General features: G+C 36.7%; 2 protein-coding genes across 4 annotated transcripts in view; one reads left to right on the top strand and one right to left on the bottom strand.

The window, feature by feature from the left end:
* Positions 1-26,396, top strand: part of LOC109859942 (mediator of RNA polymerase II transcription subunit 20) — a 41,187-nt gene that overhangs the window by 6,167 nt on the left and 8,624 nt on the right. Inside the window, exon 1 of one of the 2 annotated variants that reach the window (XM_020438695.1) lies at positions 18,121-18,250. The exons of the other annotated variant lie outside the window; for it this stretch is intronic. Within the exon in view, the coding sequence (XP_020294284.1) occupies positions 18,205-18,250 (46 nt within the window). The 5' untranslated portion in view covers positions 18,121-18,204. Of the gene's footprint in view, positions 1-18,120; positions 18,251-26,396 lie in introns of those variants that run through there. 2 annotated transcript variants of the gene reach the window in all.
* On the bottom strand, positions 4,320-25,156 carry LOC109859941 (facilitated trehalose transporter Tret1-like). Of its 2 annotated transcripts, none has more exons than XM_020438692.1 (8): positions 24,619-25,156; positions 8,916-9,017; positions 7,021-7,154; positions 6,333-6,579; positions 5,961-6,245; positions 5,372-5,624; positions 4,853-5,193; positions 4,320-4,479 (listed from the first exon to the last, which is right to left on the bottom strand). In XM_020438692.1, the coding sequence occupies exons 1-8, from the start codon at positions 24,640-24,642 to the stop codon at positions 4,342-4,344; spliced, it is 1,524 nt and encodes a 507-aa protein (XP_020294281.1). In that variant the 5' UTR covers positions 24,643-25,156; the 3' UTR covers positions 4,320-4,341. The 2 variants fall into 2 exon arrangements, with proteins under 2 accessions (XP_020294281.1, XP_020294282.1); XM_020438693.1 differs by lacking the exon at positions 24,619-25,156 and adding an exon at positions 15,488-15,614.

Raw genomic sequence — 26,396 nt, 5'->3', positions numbered from 1 at the left:
TATATATATATATATATATATATATATATATATATCAGTAAATAAATGTCAATTGCATTATCTCACGTAATATAAGTCGTTATTCTTCTTGTAATAAATATGAACAATCTTATGTCTTGTAAACTTCTCTCCTAAGTTGTCGATAGAAATACGTGTCACAAGAGTGACGTATGCTAGAATACATATTATTACTGAGGGAATAATTTTTCAAATGCAGGTAGATTTTTTGTTTGTTTGTTAAAACCTATTTTTCTTCGTCGAATAAGATTAAGTCGTGTGTCGGATCTTAAAAATCTAAACGTCAAATAAAGATTTTGTAGTTCTTTTTTTTTTTTTTTTTTTAAAGTTTCTAAAAAGGACACACACAAAAAGTTGTGTCGTAAAATTTCTGGTGTGACACTTTGAGCATTTCACTATTACATATTATTATATACATTAACTAATGCATGTATATATATGTATATATATCTTATTGTACTGAAAGATAAAAATTTTTTCTCTCTGTTTGTTGTGTAAAAACATAGTTTCGTAAACACAAAGTAATTGATATAATTTAAATCTTACATTTTTAACATATATATAAATTTATTAGTTTTTATAATTGTGTTAATAATTTTTTCTTCTCACGAAAATCGATTCTATCTATGTAAAGTAATGCACAAAAATAGTTAAGTACAAAAATAGTTAATTGTTTTCATGCACATTGCGATATTGGATATGTCAAAGATATGACTCGCTAAGAATATAGTTTTATATACTTACAGATATATAAAAAGTTCTATTAAAAATTCATGCAAAGAAAGATTTTCTTCTATAATGCGTTAGCATTCTTTTTTTTTTTTCTTTTTTTTTTTTTGTTCTTTTTTTCTCTCTCTCTCTCTTCTTTCTGTCTTTCTCTTCTTTTTTATTATTTATTCTCAATTCTATATAATATTAAAGGTATTTTAGGAAAATCTTTCTCGACGAGAACTATATTTAGTTCATCACAGATGTAAAACTGTGTGATCCGCAAAAATGTAGCCGTCTTCTATATACGAGATACTTGTCTCGACACGTAAAATCTTATCTTCTTGAGAGAAAGACGTACCGTTCTACAAACTATATAAAAATACAAAATACGCATACATAAGTACGAAAACCTCTGTCTACAATCGTATACGACCGCTATTTTGCAGCATACGACATTTGCTACGTTATTCTTTGAGAATAGTATCGGAGAAACGCAGAGATTTACTTAAAAAGTATGGATTATTACAAATTACAAATCACGCGAACTCGTTTTTTTTTTTCGCACACATTTTTTTTCAATATCTAGTTTGCTTCCACACAACGAGTTATTACGCTCACAATTTCTTGCTCTAACAAGCTAATAGTACCGAGTGTCGCTCTATCAGCGTCGCTAAATTAGCGATTTAATAAGTATTGTCGAGAATTTGTTCATTTTTTGTTTTATTTTTCTTACCGCGACTGATTGCGCATAAATTCTATAAAGATACGATAGAATTATACGTGTATTCAGTATATAATATGTGTGTGTGCGTGTGTGTATACACACACGCGCATCTTACACAAAACATAGCGCATATGTATAAACGTATCTACAAATCGATATTGTCTTGATTAAATCATTGACGTCACAGTTGCTACTACGCGAATTACTTTGATATTCTGATTTTAATAGTGGAACGCGTATTTTGATTTTAACTGCACGCACTATAGGTGTGTTTGTGTGTCGCACACAACTTTTGTTTATGATAATTATTCGCGCAGCACGCGCAAAACAAGTTGGAACGGTGTGTAACACGTTACTTGAATCATTTTATCTTAAAATATTTGGATATATATTCTCTTTGGAAAGGAATATATATGTTGAGAAGCAATATGTAGCTTGAGAGAGAATTATAGCGCGCGTCAGAACTTATTGCAAGTTCTTTTCCATCGAAACTACTTGACAGAAAAATGTTTTTAACTCGGCAGTCTAGTTGGCAGTATATCTATATTGTTATCTATATATTTTAAAGAATATTAAGCTTTTTTTGTTTATTTTGGTATATTATTATTATGCTCTTCTCTCTGTTAACGGATTCTACAAAAAATAATCGCGTCGAAAGATTTTAAATTGGGATATCCTGTGTATATATATATATATACAGTATATATATACTAACTGTAAGTATTGTCTCTTGATTTTAAACGAACTTTTCGAATATTGTCAGAAATTTTACTTAGCACGCGATTTTTTCCCAAATTATATTGGCAAAGTAGAAAGCCATGATATCTCCGGAAAACACAAAAGCGGATAATACTGGCGTGTATAAATTTTATAATTTATACAATTCTATTATTTACGCAATTTTATATCTAAGTTGAATGATAATATTATATTACGAGTATTATTTGGTACCATTGTCGAGTGCCACGTTTTTTTTTTTTTTTTTTTTTTAGTTTTTTGTTTTTCGTATTACATATTTTACGTGTATTTTATTTACGTTTCTTAAAAAATACTTCGGATACGAGATATTATACGAGATATCTTTTCGAATACTTAGATATAGAAGATAAGACCCGAAAAGTTTTTTCATGCCGTGTATAAAGTAAAAAATTAATCTAATTTTGAATTGTTTTTTTTCTTTTTTTTTTTTTGAGAGAGATATCACGCTTTGTTTTTTTTTTTTTAGAGATTTTACGTCGGAACAGCAACAATATATAAAGCGAGATGTGTGTATATTCATAAATTCACACATATATTTTGTATATACATCATATATACATTTATATGTGTATATATTGTATATATATATATGGATGTTGCAAAATCACAAATTGTATTTATATATTGCTTTAGTCACTTAAATCAGTTTTTCACCGATAACAGTCACATTTTTTTTTTTACGTAGTGTTAGTTGTGTGTTATTATCAATTAAAAAATCGATTTAATTTAACAAAGCCAAAGACTTATTCGTGACTTTTAGATATGATCGATCATTTTTGTTTCTTTCCTGTACGGATGATTTCTCTTTTCTTCCTACAAACATTTGTTGTTCTTTCGATCTAATTGTAAGATATGTTGTATTATCGCGTCAAAAAGATGTGGGGGGTGTATGTACATTTTTTTTTGTTTTTACATACTTACGCGTGAGATTGTAAAACCGATCTATAAATCGATCTGTCAATGAGAAAGCTTCCGTTCCACACACGGTTCGTTAGGTCGCGTCTTTCCGTTTTACATCATAAATAGCACGTCTTATAGTAAATGAAGGCGACGGTGTCTTTGCCAAAAGTCCTGCACTCTCTTTCGTAATGCACCTGACCCGGTTCGTATCTCTTACCTCGCGGATAATTGTCGAGATTCGATAGATTTCTGCAGAGTCTGAGATAATCGTCGTCGTATGACATCTCGTCCTCTTCCCATTGATTCCCAATACGTCGACAATAATTGTCATCGATTCCCTGATCCCGACGGTAATCGGTATCGCGGCTACTTGACGCGGGATACGCGAGATCGTCGTCGAGTTTCAATGTTGTTAGATCTTGCAGACTCTTCGGATACGCGTGTCGTTCGTTCGGAAAGTCGCGCGTTCGATTCTTGAAGTTGTTGGTTGTTCTATGACTACGCGGCAAAGTCGAGTACAAATTGTCATAAAGTCTCTCATCCCTGGTGCCGTGATCGATGATGCCGTTTCTCTCCGTCGGCTTGGATAAATCTCTTCTTCCCGCTAAATCTCGACCGGAATTGTCAATAGCGATGTAATCCGCCTCCGCGAATTCTCCGCGAAGTCTCCTGTAGCGTCGGAGATGATCCATCTCGTCGGAATGATGAAAGTAACTGTGCGCGCTGTCGCGTGAACTTCGCGGATACGTTCTACTGAGGGATAGCGTGCGATTGTTCTGCGTTATTATGTTTCTTTGCGATCGTTCTTCGTGACTCTCGTAATAATGATAACGAGTTTCTCTTACTGTTGTACGCTCGGATTGTGAACGGTAGTTGCCAATCGCGTCGCCGTTGATTCTGGGAACGTTCGTCGGACGCGATATCGGCGGTAACGCTTCGTCGTTTGTGCGACGTCGCGGCAACAAACCGCGGGATTGCATGAAGTTCTCGACGTTTTTGCTTATTTTGTTGGTCTTCTCCGCGATAATGCCGCAGTAATCAGACAACTTGCGATGAACCGCGCGCGTTGATGTTATTCGTTGGGCGCAAGCGGTCGCAATTGACGGATTATTATTATTATTACCGCGGCGGAAGTCTCGCACATCGTGCTCGTTCGGATAAGCACTTCCTGGCAAAGGCCTGTTTGCCTTTTCCAAGTTCGAGAGACCTCCCGTCAGCGAGGCCTTATACTACCGCGTTTGCGCGTAATTTGGATTCATTTCGTCCAGTTGCTTGCCCTTCGTCTCGGGCACGCAGCAAACTACGAAGCACAATCCGCAAACCGCCATTGCCGCATAAAACCAAAAAGCTCCGTGTAAACCGAGACTCTGAAATCAAAGAAAGTCGTATCTTTTAAATTTATGTATAACTTAAATTTGTGTGTGTGTGTGTGTGTGTGTGTCACGTGTGCATCTCGGTATTTTAATAATATTTTAACAGCGTACATATTTATATAAACTTGACATTCGACGTTTTGCCAAATTGAATTTTCCCACCCTCCAGGAAATGTTAATATTTTGTTTATAATTGTTTATACTTGAAATTTATTTTCGCTCAAAATGGAACTAAAATTGCAAAATAAAGTAAAAATAAACACATACACACACACACACGCACAAGAAACAGAAATGAAGAGAAATTGATCGTGAAATTGCATTTTAGAAGAAGGAAACTAAAAAAAAGTGCTAAAATGCTTTGCACCTGCTGGAAATCCATAAAGAGCTTGATTCCAAAGAATGCGCAGAAGTAGCTGAAGCTCGTGCTGATGCTAGAACCAAGGCCGCGGTATTCCAAGGGAAATAATTCGCCAATCAATAGCCAAGAAATTGGCGATATGCCCAGGGCGAGAGCGGTCGTGAACACGAGCACGCAGAGCAGTGGTATCCAGTCGTGCTGGCCCACTACCGTCGAGTCCACGTAACCTAAATTTTGCGTTTGCGACACGTAATACGCGTAACTGCCGAAACCGGCTAGCGCAAGAGACATGAAAACGGTACTGGCTATCAGAAGCGGCAACCTGCCGACGATGTCGATCAAAAATCCTGCAAAACGATAGAGAAGATCTTATTTGTTTGATCGAAATAAACAAAAGAAAAACATTTACATATCTTTTTGCTAAAAAAAAAAACTTAATTTACGAAACAACGTTCTTTTTTTTTTTTTTTTTTTTTTTTTTTTTTTAACGTTAACATAAAATTTATTAGTGCGATAAAAAAGTACCTGACAATAAAGCGGCCAATAGTTGTACAAATCCGATCGCTATGGTCGCTCCGTGAGGATTCATCACGCCAAGAGTCTGACGGAATATAAGCACTGCGTAGTAATTAAATGCGTTTGCGCCGGAAAATCGTTGGAAAAACATCAGACCGCATGTGATTGCGATGGGTTTGTACAATCTTGGCGTGAACACGCTGTTTCGGAAACTCAACTCGTATTGCTTCGCCTTTGAAGCCATAATGTTCGTTTTGATAACCTGGATGAACGTGTAATTATCATTAAGTTAACACAACTCAAAACTGTAAAAATGTGATAAAAGTTTCGATTAATAAAATTGTCGAACAATAAAATTGTTGACAATCAGAACAGAATTGTATACGGACAAATTGGGTTAAAGAATTTTATCTGTTTACTCGATTCGTAGAATAATTTAAATTTCGCGACGGGTTGACGCGATTTATTTGATTGATCGCAGTGAAAATTCAATTCAGAGCGAGAAACACAAAGAAGAAGAGAGAAGAAAGATTTATTTGGAGGAGAAGTATATTTCGCGCGTCATTTTCTGTAAAAAAAAACATTTATTTGAAATTACCTCCAATTCGTGTCGCACATCAACGTGTTCTCCGCGCAGCCATTGCAAACTGGTGGCAGCCTCGTCGTCTCTGCCATTCAGCACGAGATACGACGGCGTCTCGGGTATAAAAAGGATCCCCAGAAAGAGCATAGACGGGGCGACGGCCACTAGCAGCGCACTTTGTCGCCAATTCAAGTACGTGCCGGCTATGTACGATAGCAAGACTCCGATGTGACCCAATACTTTCAACATTGCTGACAAACATCCGCGAATGCTCGGCATCGAGATTTCCGATATGTACACCTGTCGAAAAAGAAATTGCAACGTGTGTCTGTCAAATATTGTCGCCTTACTACAAGACACGAGTCTAGTTTTTGATCCTCTCTCTACCTGAGCCACCATGGTGATGACCGAGCAACACAGACCGCCGATAAAACTGGTGACATACACCAGTTCGACGCACGGCGCAACGCCCGTTACGATCCAAGCCGCCGCTAAGGGTAAGGATGTCGCGCGCAGAGCCAGCCGACGACCTCTCCGCATTATCCAGTCGCCGATCATCGCGCCCAACCAAGCTCCCAGCATGGACAACGACGCAATCCACGAAGCTTCCTGCTGCGTAACCGAGAAAGCTGACCTACAACAAATCGTTTATATTTATCCTATGATACCGATGTAATCCAGACGTTTCGGGGCAGATATTTTCCTGTAATATTAAAATATTATTGTTCCCGAGTGTCGCGGCGGACATCAAGTACAATCGCAATCGCTCTTCGGGGTGCGCCCTGTTAGCTGTTATTCGCAAACTGCTTCTCACAATAAGGTTCCTGTTATATATATGTGTGTATATATATATATATATACACGCGTATAAAACGTCAAAGTAACATGTATGTCACATGTACTTCCGGAAGTAACTTATTAAGAGATCGCAACGCTCGAATAAAACCGCAGCAAACTGAATGAATTTAATTGTCCGCATTTCTGTGTGTCGATGTGCGTAACGTGTCCGTCGCACTTTTTTTTTTTTTTTTTTAATATCTAATTTATTCACACCTTCGAGCACGCGAGTTCTTACCAAGTGTCATTGTTGGACGACTGATAAAGATGAGGCGATTGATTATCCAATATGGAGTCTAACGCTGGCGAGGTGTAACCCTTGGCCAGACCGGATGAAAGAGTACCCATAGATAACGCCAGAGTCGCCAGAACCTATCGACAGGTAAAGCGAGCATTTTAACAAATCTCACGCGCGTGCGAGAGATAATTGGGTTTTTGTATCTTCTAACGCGCCAAACAGGTTTCTTATCGCCAGGAATAATAATGCGCGCGCGAGTGAATTTTGAAACTTGTTTATTTTAATCGCGGGGAGAGGGGGGAGGGCTGTACCACGAGAGCGATATTATTGAATAAATTAAATTCAACGTGAAAACCAACGAGCCTAAGATCCTGGGTGAAGGTGGACGTGAAATTAAATAACAGCCAATGCAATTAAGTGGACGTTTCGATCATTTTAATGTAGATCATTTTCAACACTATTAAAAAAAAAATATGAAAGGATTATAAGAACAGAATAAAAATGAATACATAGAAAATAATAAATGTCAGTAACAAAATGTTAAAATTCACATGTACGTAACCTAGGCAGGCAAGTCAATACGTGAGTCGATAACGAGCGCGAAGGCAAGCGAACAACAACAACCGAACGGTCAATGACATAGACAAGCAAACAAACATGGTGGGCTGTATCTAATGTATCGGTGTCTAAATTGAAAATTCAAATAATATATCAATAATGTTCAATTCATCGCATTGGCTGTTATTTAATTTCACGTCCACCTTCACCCGGGATCTTAGGCTCGTTGGTTTTCACGTTGATTTAATTTTCCTTCGAGCCGTATTTATTAATTTTCATTGAACAAACTTTAGAAATTGTTGAGAGAGAGAACATAGCGGACATATCGTGTATATTGCGTGTTTAAGAATTTCACTTTTTGCGAAACAGTAAAAAAAAAGTAAAAAACAAATAGCACCGAAGGATACTCTATGTTCCCTGAATAAAATTACACATGTTTGCAAATTTTTAAGTACACGAGTGCTGCCCGAGTGACTTTAAATAATTTTGGCACGCTAAAACCGAAGTTATAAAGTTCAATTAATAAATAATATTTAAAAAGTTAAAATAATATTTATAAAGTTCACTTCTTATGCGTAAACATTGTTGGTCAAAGAATACTTTATTTAAAAAAAAATAAATAAACAAACCGAAACGTAAAACAACTTATTTGGCATTGATTCTGTATAACGGGCTATAATTAACCTTAAAAAAAAACATAAAAAATCGTGACCAGTGATATTCGCGCGATCGTGAAATCTGTGTGCTTGTGAGCTGGCGAGATTGGATCTGTCTTCGACAGATTGTTTCTCACTTTGTTCTTCAGAAGGTACAAAAAGTTAGCAGTCCGGCACAAATCGAATGTCTATAATTCTCCGATTTGAGTTTCTCCGCGCTCTCTTTTGAGAGCGAGTTTTTTTCTATCACACATTTTATACGCGTTGATAAAATTAGTTTCAATTTTACTACCGGTTTCAAAATTTGAGTTTGAAAAATGGAGTGCTTTACATTGAAACTTTACGTCGGAAATTGGGATCAAATAGTTCTGAATAATTTAGTTTTAAGGCGCGGGGGGGGGGGAGGGGAGAAACTCCGCTCACACAGAGAGACTTACGAAAGTTTACTATCGGGAGGGATGTGCTAACTTTATATATCTCCTTTCTTCTTAACTCCTCCCCGTTCTTGCGTCTCTCTGTCACCATAAGGTTTTGATAGTTCACACATATATATATATACATGCGGCGTTCGCTCGCGAAATTCTCACCATTCTATCGGCGAACGAGAGAATATCCATATTGTTTTATCGTTTAAACTTCGAAAACTTAAATTAATTAAAATGAGAGACAAAATATATGTACTTGTGACATGTGTTGCGGTCTTGTTGCTGTCGATGCCATGTGTACCACGGAAGCCCTTGGCATTTTAAAATTGTCTTCGCCCTCGTTCGGTATCGTCGTTACCTACAATGAGATGTAACGAAATGATGGACATAAAAAATGATGAACATGCAGCGATATTATCTAAAGGAAGACTGGATTTTTTTTTACTTTTATGTGAGGGTGAGTGTGTTTTAAGAGATCGGTATCAAAATATCTTTCGTCTCCGACAAAAGGAAATTTTGCTTTGAATGATTGACATTATATTCTTATCACGAGAAATCTTTATCTGATTATTACATATTTCTTTTACATCGCTTTCTTTCTCTCATCCGGCTATATAATAGGATTGGCTTATTATTTCCGAGAAATTGGAAAGCAAAAGCTATCAAACGTCGCTTATTATCTTGCCAAATAATCCAAGCAATAACCCGAGCTATCTCGAGAGACCCTGTTTTCTCCTCTAAAGCTATTATCTATATTATCGCGTTAAACTTGCTTAATCGAAATAACAAAGATGTTGGAAATTTAATTATATGGAAAAGAGGAAACAATATATAATATACAACCTTGTGTATATATATATATATCTCGTGTATATTAAAATTTATCTTTATGCATTTCGATCGTCGTTCGATTTATATAATATCTATGGTATGAGATAATATAACGGTTATTGCAGATTTTTCTTTCTCTCTCTTTCTCTCTCTTTTGTTTTTTTTTCTCTCTCTCTCAATACTATTCGAGTAAAACTTTCTCTGCAGCAGATGTTCTTGAAAGTATCCAATAATGCAAAAGTGCGCTCGTCTGAAATTCTTTTGTTTCTGAGAAAAGAATTTCAGATGGCACGTTTAAAATCCCGAGCTAAGAATAAATCCGCTGTGCCACGTGCCACGCATATTGCATCTAGCAGTTCTCTCTCTTGTAGACAGCTTGGTTTTCGCGACGACGACGACGGCGGCCGTCGTCCCGATGGGAAGCGTTGCACCACTATCAAGTTCTCTCTTCTTAAGCATATTCTCGGTATCTTGATCTCACGGCAAGCAGTTCGTTCATCGGCAATATTTTAACTCAAACCCTCCCCCCGGTACACGTTGACTTGTTTGCTGGCTTACTGGTTTCACAACGAGAGAAACACGTGGAAAAGTTAGTGCGAGTGAGATAGTGGATATTTCAGACTGAAAGAGAGAAAGAGAGAGAGAGATAGAGATAGAGAGATAGACAGACAGAATTATCCACATGGCTTGTGGTGATCCATGAATAAATCCGGCTTTAAGCCTTCTCCTTTCGTAGATCTCGTGTTTCGCATTGGTTGCTGCTGATAACTAATCGCTCGTTTCAAGAGTTATACGCGCACCAGAGGTACCGAGAGCGTGCTGTGTCACGGTACGGACAATATCGACGGTACATATCGAACGGATATCGAAGTAGAGTCGGCGCGAAGAATGTGTGCGAGGGTTCGTATCGTATTTTATCGGGTCCTGTTCCGATTTTCCGCAATAGCGCGCCTCTGCAAAAGGTCACTCTATTGCGACACTTACTTATTGACACATTCCACGCAACGGACATATATATATATAACGTCCAGAATTCAATGTGTCTAGATCTTTTTGCTTTGATTTTGTTCATATCGCGATCAAAAGTTATACAAACTTTCAATAACGGCCTGATAACACCGCAGATACTATTTTTGCGCGCGCACTTTTGCAACAAGAAGTTTTCACACTTGTAGTCACTTTTTACCAATGCGTGTATAGAGCACGGTTTGGTTCTCACGTAGCATTTTCCATTTGAAGAAGATCTTTAAACTACATTTTTTTTACTTCGTTCGCAAAACGCGCAAAACAAATTGGTAAAATATTCAAGACATTGTTTTGGCTCAAAATACACGAAAAAAAAAAAAAAAATAGTTTGTATCACAGTTAATTACTTTATTGCTGAAGCTGAATTTGCTTCACAGTTTGTGTTTCTATATAATAGGAAATTTTATAGCTACAGAAGCAAATTCAGTTTCAGCAAACCGTAATTAGTGATAGAAACTTTTTTTTTTTTTCGTGTATTTTGAACCAAAACAATGTCTTGAATGTTTTACCGATTTGTTTTGCGCGTTCAGCAAACTGTTTCTATGTAATAGGAAATTTTATAGCTACAGAAGCAAATTCAGTTTCAGCAAACCGTAATTAGCTGTGATAGAAACTATTTTTTTGTCCGTGTACAAAATCACATTTGAGCCGAAAACACAATTTGCAATTTGTTCATTACAAAAAAAAAAAAAAAAAAACAAAGTTTTATAAGTATTATATTATTATATCCTATGGTATTTAATGTTCGAAAGAAAAAAAAATTCGTTTTTCGACATTACAATCCGCGATCGAAGTAACGAATCTTAATCACAATCCCGACTTACGGGCTTGGCTCGTTCCGAAGATGCATCTTCGATGCTCACACGTGTGGACGGAGAAACAATGAGTAATAGCGACAATAAGAGATATATGCTCGAGAGAACCGCGTCGCGTGTGTAAAGTTGTCCTTGCTCTTCAATGGTAATCGCACTTTTGATTTCTATCTTCTGTTCTGTCATTGTGTGCGCGCGCGCGCACATTGGACTATTGCACAATACATACATGGAGTTACATATATGTATGTAGCGTTTATATACATCAGGACTTGCAAATGTGCACATTTTCTGTGTCCGTATAACGGTGGTACAGTGGCACTTTTGCCGTAGACCTGTGGACATCCAGACCTCATTGTTCCGCGCGAGCATTTTAAAGTAGACGCTCAAAACTCAGACATTGACCTTGGCGCGCGAGGGATGTTAAATATATAATAGATACGCTTGCGCGCACACGTAGGACGATGATACTCATTTGACATTAATAATGTATTATCATCGATATATATTGCATGTATACGATATATCCACGCACATATATCACTTTTACTTTTCATAGCCTTATTTTAACGTTGCGCACAATACGAAGTTGCACACAATAAGATCCGAGAAGACTTTTTGCGACAAGAAATGTTTCTTTAGATCAGAGAACTATATATATATCTGTCGTCGAATAATTAGAACTTTGAGAATCAAATAATCGCGACGTTGAAACATCTTCAATTGTTGTTAAAAAAATAAACAAACGTGCGCAAAAAATCAGAGAAAATAAACACTTGTTCCAAAAAAAATTATCTTCTTTCACAAAATCTTCACACAGACACTCACGAAAATTTTGAACTACAATAAATGCGCTTTTTACGCGAACGTTTCATCTATTTTTTTGTACATAAGAATATATTCCTATTATACGTATGGAATATCTTTTTCGGAAGCTAAGTGTCCTCTCTTACAAACGCTCTCTTTTTTCTCTTACTCGAGCTCGAGGAGTATCCTTTTTTTTTTCTTTTTTTTTTGGTTTTTTTGCGCTTACTACCGTATGATTTTAATTTTGGATCTCGACTGTCTGTGCAAGAATGTGGATCTCGACGAATGTTACGGTTTGAAAATGTGCGCAAAACGTTTCTACGATAACTTCACAATACGACACTCTACAGATAACCTTCGGACACAATTTCTGCAACTCTCGCAAGAATTGTCTAATCTCTACAAAACGAAATCTTGCACTTTTTTAACTGTTCCGTCAAACATCGCCAAACCGTGCTTTAAAAAAAAAAAAAAAAAAAAAAATATATATATATATATATATTTTTTTTTTAACATCTATATATATGTATGTATATATATTTGGCCACTTTATTCTATGCATAATAAAAACAAATAATTCTCCACGCATCGCTACATACTCAAATTGATATCCATAATAGAAATGAGTTATGCATCGAGCGTTTTGCAAGATAATAAAGAATGTATGAAACATCCTACTACGTATATACATATGTAGAGTTAAAAATCTTTTCTCACGCGCGCGCGACATAAACATTTATCATTGCAATGCGTGGGTAATTAGTAATTGCCATGTAATGTGAAGAATATGCAATGTAAAATAATATGGTTTGTTCTTTTTTCACTGAACTAGCTGCACCAGTTCAGAGTTCATCTTTTTCATTCTAAATAGAAGGATGAAAGATAAACTCTGAACTAGTGTAACCAGTTCAGCGAAAAAGAACAAATCAAAAACTGGAGTGTAAGATAGAGAGAGAGAGAGAGAGAAGGGAATTAGAAAGAAAAAATTAAAAAAAAAAAAGAACGAATAACTTAAGGTAGTTCTCGTGCAAAACCACTTTTCTATAGAATTTAATATAAAACTTAAATGAAAAGTTAACAATAATGATTTATAATCACTGTCGCAATTTTTTAAAGAAATTGGCCGATTGTGAAGCGAGATATGTATTCAAAGTGGGCGTTATTAACATACATTCCCTAATACATCCAAACGGTCTATTTTTGTTTTTAATTTCAAAACGATTCTATAAATTTTTACAAAAAAACAACTTATATTATAGAGGAACATTTTACAAATATTTGAAAAAAAAATTAGTTTTTACCGTTTTCACAATACATAATTATAAATTGTTATATATTTTTCTGAGACTTGTTTTGAAACGTACAATATCGGTCAAAAGTTTGGCCGACGCATCAGCCGATTTTCTCTGCTCGTTTAATAAAAACAAAAAAGTTCTTGTTTGTTGTGTCGTACGAGTAATGTAAACGTTAAAAGACAGTGCGAGTATCGTTAAGCATATAATTTTTTCTACCGCGACATTAGATTTGACTTTTGAACAGGACTGTCGAAAACGGGAACTACCTACTGTAATGTGTAACACATACCCGACCGTAAACTTGACCCTTTTACGCTTTTCCAAAATACAGAATATGAGCACCACTGAACCGTAGATACGTGCGTACGATGCACGTTCGATGTGTGCGTGCTCAAAGGTTCAACCTTTTCATTAGCGTATAGGCCACGCGCTCCATTATTCCCTTAACAAAACATCCGATTGTATTGTCGTGGTACGAACAATGTTGCACTGCGGTCACGTGTTCTACTTTCGATCATTATTCGCGAACTGTGCATAAAATAGGCAAATTGCACCGCAATCTTCGTGTCGCGAGATACCTAAAATTTTTTTCTCGAGCGCAAAAAAAAAGAAAAAAAAAAAACGCACAATTTACGTTTGCATTCGCGTTGCTTTATTATACTGGCAGCTGTTCTCGTAGCGATGAAATTTTTAGGACATCGATTGTACACGCGCCTCCCGAGAGGATAGAAAGGGGAAATTTTGATGTCTAGATTTTTTTCACCGAATTTGCCCGAAACTAAGCGGATGATCACACACCGAAAAAATTATATTCTTGTAAGTAGAAGATTTTATACTTAAAAAATCTTCTTAAAGATTTTATAGATGATATTCTTCTGAAATTAAAAATATATTCTTTATTTAAGAATATATTCTTTATTTAAGAATATAGTCTTTTTCTATAGTGAGATATGTTTTTCTATAGAGGCTTTTTATATTCTAATCAGTATATATTCTTATCAATATTACTATTTAGAGGATTTTCCTCTTAAAATAAGAAACTCTTCTTGGCGCCTATTTTAGTATAAAATATACTTAAAGTAAGTGGGATATTCTCAAAACAAGAATACAATTTTTTTCGGTGCAGAAAGTAATAGAAAAAAAAAAAAAGAAAGATTGATTTTATTTTTACATTTTCAATTTTTATTTTCTAATTATTCAATGATTCGTAAATACGCCAACTTCATCAATTTTACCAATTAACGAATTGTCATTAAGCGAAATATATTTAAAGTAACAATTTTTCTCGACACAAAACGCGTAGATTTCTCTATGTAGAAATATTTAAAAAAAAAATATTAATTCGTGTACAAACAAATGTGACATATGACGTAAGCTTTCTGCGGTTAAAGCGAAGAGCGAAACACAGATTCTCTCTCTTCCTTTACGGATAACAGATAATTGAAACAATCCGGCAGAGCAGCACGGATATTCTCGCTGTGTGAAATCGTACGTGTAATCATGTGTCATAAGTGAAACTCCACTAAATTACATACGACTCGCAGAAATCGCATCGCTGACCTAGCCGTTAGCCAAAGCAGTCTGGTTGAGGTCGTTCACACCGATTTTAGGACGCGGCGGACGAAGAAAAGGGCTTCAAGATCTTTCTTGATATTTTTTCTCGTCGCTTACACAAATTTGTATGAATATAATATTATTATATTTTTTGTCATATGTAATTTTTTACCAGTACCCACTGAAGATGACTGTAAATATAGTCNAAACGTTTGGGAAAATTTGGTCGTTTTAAATTTCACCTCAATGCAAAAACCATCCAGCAACTTGTTCAGATACGCCCTGTCTAATCAACATTAAATTTGTATAAGTTTCATTTTTATTTGCAATACGACACATTGACTCAAAAAAAAAAAAAATATAACTTCACAAAAAAAAGTAGATGTAATATAAAAAGAGAAAAAGATCAAAAAACGCCAAATCTTTCAAAAATCTTACTCACGATCGCGTATATAAAAAAAAAAAACAAATGATGGTAAAACATTTTGTGTCTTTAATCTTACATGAGCGGGAAGAATCCTCTTGTGTGTGTGTTACCCACGTATTTCGCTTCGGAAAGATGAGAGAATATATGCGGCACGTGCGATTTTTCTTAGCCGTTGCCCACGAAGACGGAGCACGCTCTCGCATCTTTTTCACAGGGAAACGGATCACATCGGAGATTAATGTTTGCGTCTCTCTCTCTCTCTCTCTCTCTCTCTCTCTCTCTCTCTCTCCCCACACAGGTATTCTCAACTCGCGCGCGAGTACTCCTCGTTCATTTCGGTCTCCGTCACGGGCTTATCTCCGGGTCCTTTAATCTCGCCGACGCGCGAGTAATTTCTCGATCGAAGTCCGTGACTTCGGGAACGACTCGAGAAAGCGCGGAAGGGTGTAAAAGGTTTTTGTTCTTCCGAAACCTCGGGAGGTTTGCTCACGAAAAAAAAAAAAAAAAAAAAAAAGTTTACAAGCGCGACGAGAGAGCGAGACGAAGCGCCTCGAATTGAGAATCGGAATGTGAGGAAGAACGATGGATTGGGGGAAGGAGTTGAAATTTTGACTGATCTCCGTGGAGGAAATTTACAACGTTCAAATCAAATTGCTGCTCTCGCGACGGAGAGAAAAATCTCTTTTATCTCGAAAGCGTGTCCGGACCGCTTTCGCACATGTCGCGCCGCGCGAATAGCCGTATCATTCCGATATAAATAGATAAAGACGAAGCAACAACAACGCGACGACAACGACGACGACGACGACGACGAATCCGGTAACAACGTTGTGGTGAAAACAACGAGAGGAGTACCACCGTACGGACGAAAATAAATTCGTACGTCAACCGTAACGCAGATTATCTGGCATTTTCTCTTCCTCTTATCTTTTTCTCTTTCTCTCTGAAACTAAACTACAAAAGAGATCTCAATGATTTACGGCAGTAGTTAGAGGCGCGGTTTACTTTCACGGGATCTCTACGGACTCTTTAATTAGGCATGATTAAACGAACGGATGAGAGACGAACGTGTGTGATACCAAGTCGAACGAGAGTACCGGAGTAAAACTCGCGAACGATGAGAAGAATCGTGTGTGTGGAGATGTTAGAGGAGGCTGCGAGAGAGACCGCGACCTGTCCGCTTGGTGACCATCGTCGCACTGAGCTCTCTTCGAGACTAACGGGTGTAGAGTTTCGGAGAGAGAGAGAGAGTAACCATGTGCCTCTTCTCCGCTCTCTCTTCGTCGGATCCCTCTGTGTCTTCTTGGTCCCTCCAACTCCCGCCGTCTGCCTTTCGTCACTTTTTCCTTCTCGCTCGTGGTACTCAAATCTCTCTCATTTTTTGGTTTTTTTTTTTTTTTTTTCGTGTAGCAGCGAGGAACAAGAATGCGCGTCGCTTTGTATACACATCCCACGTGTGTATACGCGCGCACGTGTCGGCGTAAGCACAAATGCGCGCGTGCACTCTCTCTCCCGCGCTGATGGAAAATTAAAACACGAGTCTGATATACAATTGGTGGATTTTTTTTTTCTTGATCTTTTGATTTTCGTGAGAGTCGTGTGCTGAGTCATGCCCCCCGACGCAACGTATTGCGAGAAATAATCAAATCTTTATCATACGAACCTACATACACCGAAAAAACTGTATTCTTATTTTGAGGATATCCCACTTACTTTAAGTATATTTTATACTAAAATAGGCGCCAGGAAGAGTTTCTTATTTTAAGAGGAAAATCCTCTAAATAGTAATATTGATAAGAATATATACTGATTAGAATATAAAAAGCCTCTATAGAAAAACATGTATATCTCACTATCGAAAAAGTCTATATTCTTAACTTAAGAATATATTCTTAAATAAAGAATATATTCTTAATTTCAGAAGAATATCATCTAAAATCTTTAAGAAGATTTTTTAAGTATCAAATCTTCTACTTACAAGAATGTAATTTTTTCGGTGTACGTACGTATGTATTTTGAAGCGGCAGACCGACGATAATTCATACAAACGACGACGCGTGTGCGCGTTTTATCACTGTCACCAATGTTGTCGGACGTCTGTCGAGCGAAATGTCGCCGCTTTCTTATGCTCGCTTTCATATATTGCTTATATTGAGACCGCGTTCAGAGACAATTATTAGAAAAATACGCGCAAGTTCATTTTAAACGTTTCTCGCCGGCAGACTGTTTCGACGAAGTATATATACGCGCGCGTCACATGTTGAATATAAATGCAAATTGACAAATACTCGCATATGCATCGAGAGAGCCGCATATTAAATGCGGAAAGATCTTGAAACTGGCGGTTTTACTTACCGGCAATAAAATTATATATCTGAAACCGAAACTCTCCGCGTCGCGCGAGAGGAACCTTCGATTATTATTTACGTCTCAATAAATGGATCGTTGCTTGTTTGTTATAATGAATTCATTTTATTTGTAAAAAGAAACAAAAAAAAAATAATAATAATTTTTTCGAATAACTGTCGCAGTTATTAATTACTGGCGCGACCGGATCGCGTTTTCCTCTCGGCAGATTCTTTTTATAGAAGAAACGAACGTCTCTTTTTCTCTTTCTTTTTCTCTCTCTCTCTCTCTCTCTCTCTCTCTCTCTCTCTGTCTCTTTCTACGTACACACCACTTCTGCAATAATCTGAATAATTATTTTTAGCTTTTAATTGAGTCAGAGAAACGGTCTCGGAAACTTCCTCGTTCTCGACTTCGTCGTTGTCGAGAAAAAATCAACGAACCAGAATGTCAACGACACATCCAAGCGTTAATACAAGTGAATCATTCAGAGGTAAAAGTTTGATTAAGGTCGTAAAAAACGACGTACAGCTCTCTGTATGCGTATATATATGTACAATATAATTCACAGAAACTTTCGGTCTCTCTCTCTCTCTCTCTCTCTCTCTCTCTCTCTCTCTCTCTCGGTGTGGGTACTTATCCGTGACTGTGTGTCTCACTCGAGAGATATGCACTTTGACAACTTCTTTTGCTATCGCCGTTCTTCGTTTATTTTCCCAAACTCACTCGAGAGAAAAGTTCGGATGTGCGAATGTTTTCGAAATGCGCGCGCAAGATATCGCGAAACAAAAATTTCAACGAATTTTCCGCCCCGTCGTCGCTTAATCCGAAAATCATGTACAAGTTGGAGAGTTGAGAGAGAGAGCGAAGTTGGTCGAAAAAAAAACCCCCAACAGGTTTTTTTTTTTTTCTCGAATGAAGGCAAAAAATGTTCTCTCGTTGCTGTTCTTTTATATTTTCGACGTCGCGACACACAACACCGTTGATTCTTATTATCGATCATTTATTTTCGTGTGTCGCGCGCACACACACACACACACCGTTCTCGTAATCTCTCTGTTTGCGGATTGCTACGAAGTAGTAGTTATTGCTCGCGTATAAAAAGCGCGAGCGGGATATATCGTTCGCCAAAACAATAATCGGCCACATAATCTTGAACTTTAACACGGACGATATATTTGATGAGACGCGAAGTCTTATGTCTCCAATGTCACTTTTTTAGAACGGTAATATGCATAAATGGATTGTCCCACAAACTTGTACGGGTTAAGTTTAACCGCATCTTCGCGCGCACGTACGCGCGATGCAGCGTGCAACGAATGGCGATAACTGCGGGACGTTTATCGAAAGAGAGGAAGAAACGTATCAGACTTACACTACACACAGATAAGACGCGCGTACACATCATGATGCGATGTGTATATATATATATATATATATATGTATACGCGTTTGCGAACCTGAATTTTTCCTCTTTCGCCGTTCTGAAAGAACTTTTGCGTTTTTCTTCCCCTCTGCCTTGTTGTTGTATTCTTGTGCTTCGAATTCTTTTCTTTATTCTCATTCCGTTTCTGTCAGTTTTTCTGTCGTTTTGCTTCCGCGCGTGTAATACACACACACACACACACGCGTTCTATGTCTCCTCTCTCTCTCTCTCGGTTCCTCTAATGTGTGTCGGTCGGTCGATCGGTATCTAGGTCGCGGGTTTTGGCAGTACGGCCCACACCCTCTCCGGCCTCCTTTCTGCGCCACTCATACCCCCCCTCCCCCCCGCTGAAACGCAACATGGCGCCATATCCGCCGCAATTTTAAGCAAAATTCAATTCTCGGTCGTTTTCACGCCGGTATATATATCTCTCTCAAAGTCCTCTTTCCCTTTGTCACCAGAAAGATTAGGGTTATTAAATCAATATATATAGAATTCATATTTTTATCATCACGTGTCGCATGGTTTGGTGGCAAGCTTGATCAATAAAAAATAATTGATGAGAAAAAATATTTTTTGTTTAAATTAGTTAATGAGATATACAATGTACGAGACACACATTAATTTTTAAAGGCATGCGATGTACGCGTTTTTTTTACGCCACCAAAATATCATCTCTATGATATGGAACACACATATTAGATATATTCTCTGATATTATTTAGTTAATCAATCGCTGTGCGACGCGTTTCCACTAATAGCCCATTGTACTGGCCGCATAATTACGATATAATGTGTTGACCCAAACCAAATTTTCCGATCGGAAGATGCATTAGCTTCTAGCACACTATCAAATCTCGTGCTTTCGGAATATAACATATATATATATATATATATGTTATTATATTGTACATATATATATATATATGTTATTTATATTATATATATAATATATATATATGTATATATTAATAATATTATTGTAATCAGGGACTTACTACCGGTATGATTTCAATACCGGTATTATACTAGAGATTGTATACCGTAACCGATATAGTACCGAAATTGAGTCTTACCGTTACCGTTATAGNATATACATATATATATATTTATGTATGTATATGTACGTATAAATTTATGACAATGTTCACATATGTACATAATATTTATTAATAATACTTTTAATATTATCGTTACCATATATACTATAGAAATTGTGTAGGTTGTAGATAAATGATGATTGGAGACGACGGAAGTTTGCGCGCTTGAAGTTAACGGCAACGTTACCGTGAGAGATCATTGTAATTCTCGCGATATATTCTGCGCTATCGTAAAACTCGACACTATAAAGTAACGGAAATCTGGCTGAGATTCTCGCAGAGAATCTCACGAGAGACTACGTGTTAGAACAAAAGTAGATTATTTAATTCTATTGCGATAAAAATACAAAGAATTCTATTAAAACTTCTAATAATTATCTAATCACAATATTTTTTGAAGTTGACTTGTAATATGCCGTTAATTTTCTTCAAACTTTCTGTACACTGTATATATATTACGTACGTATTACACAACAACTACACTTTACCCCTGTGATACGTATACGGAAAAAAAAATTATGTTGAATCAACAGCATCAGTTTAATTAAAATTTAATTTTTTGTGTTGATGCAACATTGATATTATTGCACTATTCAACATATAGTTGCTTTAAGAATCTGGACATTAAATCAATCGCACTAATGCAATCGAATAAACTATTTATTTTTGTGGCAGCTCGTGTCGTCGTGACTTCAATTGAAAGCAACTCTATTTTTTGTTTCCCGCGCGTGTATACGTTTGTTGATCAAAACTTTTTCTTATTTTTTGGAACATTTGTGTAAAATACACTCGACTGTTCTCGAAGCTCGTTAAAACTTGCAAAACGTTTTTGGAAGAGACCAAACGACGGCGCGGAAGTGCGCGCGCAAAGGAAAATAGGTTAATGCAAATCTTCGCGTGTGCGTACACGTGAGTCAATTTCCAAATCTATATTTGTGTTGTTGTGCTGTCGCAGCGCTTAAACGCCGTTTCAAAATCTCTGACGTTGTTACGTTGAAAAGTGTCGAGAAGTCAATGACTGATACGATGCGAGTGCAAATTAACGCGCGAGAACAAGAGAAATCGAAAAGAATAAAACGCACGAGATCAAAACGAGAGAAAAAAACGATTTTAAAAAACTTTCTTCAACAAACGCACATCGCGATGGAAGTTGGTGAAGTTTGATCCGCAACTTTATCCTCCGTTGTGGAGAATTTATAATCTTATTTTATTACACATGTAATAAAATGTGTAGGATAAAAGATCAAATTACTGTCACCCTAAGCTATTTTATTTAAAATATTAAATAAATCCTAAAAAAAGTTATGCGCGAAAAAACAATCTAACGTAGAATTTTAAGTGCAATATAACAAAAAATCTCCAGCACTCAACATTCGTGTCTCATTTCTTTTATTTTAGAGGATGACAGTAATAGCTCTCGCATCGTTTCTTTTTTAATTATTAAATTTATAAATAAAAATAGAGATTTTGATAGGCGGTATTATTTTGTTTCTTATATCAGAGACATCGAATAATAACAGATAAGAAGAAAAACACATGTTTTTGATAAATAAGTGGTAAAAACAATTTGCTAACGCCAGAGTTTATTATTCAGTCGACGGTAATTGGGTCTTTTACCCTAATATATCGATACACGTAAATCGAGGTAAATGCAAGGTACATGCGACGATTCAAAGATCTGTTAGAGCATTTTTTGATGTCTATTATAATATACGCCGTACGGCTACGAATAGAAGATGATTCAAACTCCTTTAAACCACGTCGTGGTTAATAGAGAAACAAATAGTACAAGACAATCGGCAGAGCGCGGCGGCGCATCGGCGCATGTGTAACACGCATGTGCAACGCGAATGTCTACACGCGATAAACCGAGCAATCGTCTATGAATAAACATGCGCGAATCTACATTAGAGTAGAAGCTCAATTTAGGGGACGTCTGATTTGAGTCTCCTTCGCAGTATACTCTCGTCACTCACTCCGATCTGCTCTGGTCCCTTCCATATTACAATGCTTAAAGAGATCGCATTGCGTGCGAATGTGTTCGCGCAGGCGCTCAAGCGCTTGCGAACATAACGCTCTGGTGCAAAGGGCAACCGATGTCTTTAGCCACCCCTACTAAAATTTAAATCGAGATTCTCTACCGGCATTCTTTGTTGTTGACGACTTTGCACGCGCAAAAACGTGAAAAACATTACGCGAGATCGATCGTGTATTGTTTATTATTATCGGTAAAAAGTGTTTTGTTTTCGTATAACCTACTTTTTATTTTATTTATTTAATTTTTTTTAATTCAACTCGCGTCATTTAATTTCTCGTCGTTTAATTATTCGCGCTCTTCAATTTTAAATTTTATCTTCTCAATATTATTTTTGTTACATTACCGTAAAAGAGAAAGGAGGTAATTGTAATCGATTATTTCGTATCTTCAAGGCAAAAAGAGATACATCACGTTTTTTTGCTCTTTGCAAAAAAACATGTTGCAATAATCATTTTTAAAATTATCTTGCCAGAAGATTATATTCCTTGGGTGAGATCGTATATTTCAATCGATTCGCTAATTGAACTTTTAAACGTGTAAATAACTCTCTGCCGTCTCTCTCTCTCTCTCTCGTTTTGCGTCACGATGATAATTGCGTTTCGAATCGGGTATCGGTACAGTTTCTTTTAACTAACCCGCTGGGGTGATCAATATCGTACCACCACCGGCGGCACCAGAGGAGGAAAAATGGTAAGATAGAGCGGAAGCGATGTATTTTTCTCAGGACACACAGTTCGGCGAGTTCCGCTTTAAACTTGGTGAAGTCACAGCTGCGCGAGGTTACAAAAGAGTGGAGGACAAGCGAGACGTGTCTGTGTATGTATATATATATATATATATATATATGGATAATTTATCCTTCCGGTTGCAGTAGCAATTTTTCCAACATGTCAGCGGCGCTTTTAGCGCTTGTATATATCTCATATGTATATGTCCGCCTGTCCGCATATGTGTCGATATACAGTCACTCTTAATGCGCTACTACTATCTTCTTGCCAAGTACGAAAAGGTAATAATAATGGCGCGGCACATACGTGTATGTGTTCCGACAATCGATATATTAAGATACACTCGCGCATAAATAATCCGTCTCTCTTCTTCAAACGCAGCGAACTCGAAACGTTACCAAACGAGAAAAAAAAAAAAAAAAAAAAAANAAGAAAATGAACATGACGCCGAATGGCAAATCGTAATTACTCAAAATGCTGCTATATGCGAATATAAATTTATACAAATGATAAATTGCAATTTATTGTGTATGTAAAAAAAAAAATGAAAAAGTTTTATCTCTTTTTAATTATTTATTATCTGAATTGGGAGTATATGTACGAAGGAAACATATGTGTGTGTGTGTAAAGTGAGAATGAAGTGTGTGAAAAATAAGTTTTTGAATGTTTAAATATATTGCAACACACACAAAAATTGTAGAAATTGAATAAAAAAACGAACGAGCTTTCTTTCTTGAATGCAAGCGCGCTATACGCGCAAAATGCGCAAGAAAAACAACGAAAAAAGCAACGATATCGCTGTATATATACACATCTGGAAAACCTGACGATGCTACTTGGCGCTTCCGCGCTTATCTATTATGTTCTAGCTATGGCCATTGCAAACAATAACCATACTGCAGAGAGGTTTGAATTTGTCTTCAAGTACGCCCGGACTGTAACAGGGCGAAATTGTAATCTCGGCATACTTTGTTAACTGGAGCAACGCAATTTGTGCAACAGAGAGAGAGAAAGAGAGAGAGAGAGAGAGAGAGAGGAGAGAAAGAGACATTAAATGTCTCTTCTCCCGCTCTAAAATATCAAACATAACACATAGTGTAAGAAATAGAATATTTCAACAACTAAAAAAACATTTTTCAAATGTGATTTGCATTATATATCTTTTTTTTACGGTGTATTTATTGTTGTCTGGCATTGCGCGCTAAATTTGGAATTTCGGTTCTAACTGTTCGATACTCATCTTTCAAATTTTGACGCGCGTTTACCCCACTAACCGAATTCCAAAAGTCGAGTGCGATAAGTCGATCTTCTTCTTCTTCTTTAGCAGATAGCGCGTGGCACAATTACAACATTTTGCTCGCGTTAAAGATAAATTTTATTATACACCAATGCAACTTAGAGCTCGCGAGAGAGAAAATTTTAACACGGCTCTTATCCTCTACTATAAACATTTCTACACAGAACTCGCACACGGAATTGCTTAATTTATTTGAAAAAAACCTTATGACACTTGTAAATATGTGTTTTCAAATTTTTTTTTTTATTACTTGTGCAAATCTAAATACTTACGTAATATCTGTGATTTAGAGACATCTCTTTCTCGTTTCTTCGTCCGTCACCTCTTCTTCGCCTTAGGAATTTTTTTTATAAACACGACCGCGGGAATCTCTCCGCAAACTTGCAACCAAAAGACCTGTTCGTGATTTTCATATTTTTCTCACTCTCTGTCTCTCTCTGTCTCTCTCGTCGTCGTCTCTGCTGTCTAATCAATATTCGAAGTGGTAGATATCCTCTTCCGTATTCTGTTCCTCTCTTTGTAGCGCGGAGATTTCTTACACAAAAACGAACGTTTCGTCGAATAGAAGTAGCAAAAAAGGGAAATATTTTGCGCGCGCGCACGTATTACGCTGTATCTTCTTCTTCTTCTTCTTCTTCTTAGTTAGTAGGCAGTGTTGATTTCTTCTCCGACGATATTAGTCTTATATAAATTATTTATTGTCATACGGTTTCGCATTTATCTCTAAACGTCGTTTATCTCTCGCCGATTTTTGCTCACGAATATCCTTTTACATCTGTAAATTGTGTCTCTGTTGTGTCTCCGTGCTCACTCACTATCTGCGAAAAAAATTCCAAGTCGATTGACAAATGCGGCTGAGAATCGAAGTCGACATGGAATCGCACAAGTACACGCGTTTTCTTCGTTATGTGCGTGCGAACCAGATAAGGAGTTTTAATCATAAACATTTTACATTTTTGTTTGTCCCACAATTGTCCGTTAGTTCTAAGTTAGCCTCGGTGCAACGTACTCGGTGCAATGCGATGTAAAAAAAATTTATATAAAAATTTAATACAAAAATCCTTGTGCAAATTTTCAAAGAAAAGAATATATTGTACGATATTTTGAGGAAAAAAATTCTCTCCTTTTTTTCCCTCTTTCTCGCGGATAAATTATGTTCAACAGAAAATGAAAAAAAAAAAAAAAGAAAAAAAAGAAAAAAAATACTCGGTCAAGTGTTCTTTACAACGAAGTGTGTCAAGCGTTTAAGCCCCTAATAAAACTTCAATTTTGGTCAATCTATTTGATTTATGTGAGGTATAAAACTACAATTTTTTTCGGAAAACCTTCGGCTGTTTTAAATTGTGTGAGATATTTTGTAACACGGGATTTTGGAGAATCTTACTGCGTTAAATCTTTCTTCTCGAATTATCAATTCGCATTTTGTTAGTGTTTTCAGACTGGGTAAAACGAAAAATAAAAATTTAAAAATTTGCGTGTTTTTTTTTTCTATCGCTGTTATTAATGCGCTTATTAAGCACAACTGGAAAATTCAAATATTTTGTTTTTCGCCCGTCCACTCTCAGATCTTGTCGTAAAGGGTTGGCCAATAATGCTCAAATATTAATAGCGCGCATGCAAAATGTTACTGTTAGAGACGAGCTGAAGCTTTTAGGCCCCCGCCTGTAAAAACGTTGGAGTCCATTAGCTGTGCCGACGAACGACGGCGCAACGTCACTTCGTTCGGTCGCGACATGGTGAAAAAAAATTCAACGCTCTCCTGTTTTGTACGCGGCGTGCTGAATTGAAGAATGTCACTGTTCGGACTGTTTTTTTTTTTTTTTTTATCGCTTTTTATCGTATATAATGGAACGGAAACAAAATCGAACGCGCAGTGAAGAGTATCTTATGGTGGTTTCGTATACACACAGATGTGTGCCAAACGAGAATATAAAACACACATCGGTCGAATTTAAACCCCCCCCCGTTTCGGATCTGGCGATCCGTCGATAGATCGGCTTTAAAATTTCGCTGATTTTTCATATACGCAAAATTGAACATTTAACAATGA

This window comes from Pseudomyrmex gracilis, unplaced genomic scaffold, assembly GCF_002006095.1.
Source record: "Pseudomyrmex gracilis isolate BER0280 unplaced genomic scaffold, ASM200609v1 scaffold_306, whole genome shotgun sequence".
NCBI lineage: Eukaryota > Metazoa > Arthropoda > Insecta > Hymenoptera > Formicidae > Pseudomyrmex > Pseudomyrmex gracilis.
This window is presented reverse-complemented; position numbering and strand designations above follow the sequence as displayed.

What these genes read in the sequence shown, in the direction of transcription:
- LOC109859941 (XM_020438692.1), bottom strand. Translation starts at nt 24,642, where the DNA reads ATGTCTCTAAATCACAGATATTAC. An exon ending in CTCTAAATCACAGATATTAC is followed by an intron (nt 9,018 to 24,618) that starts GTAAGTATTTAG and finishes ATCTCATTGTAG; the next exon opens with GTAACGACGATACCGAACGA. An exon ending in GACCGCAACACATGTCACAA is followed by an intron (nt 7,155 to 8,915) that starts GTACATATATTT and finishes ACCTGTCGATAG; the next exon opens with GTTCTGGCGACTCTGGCGTT.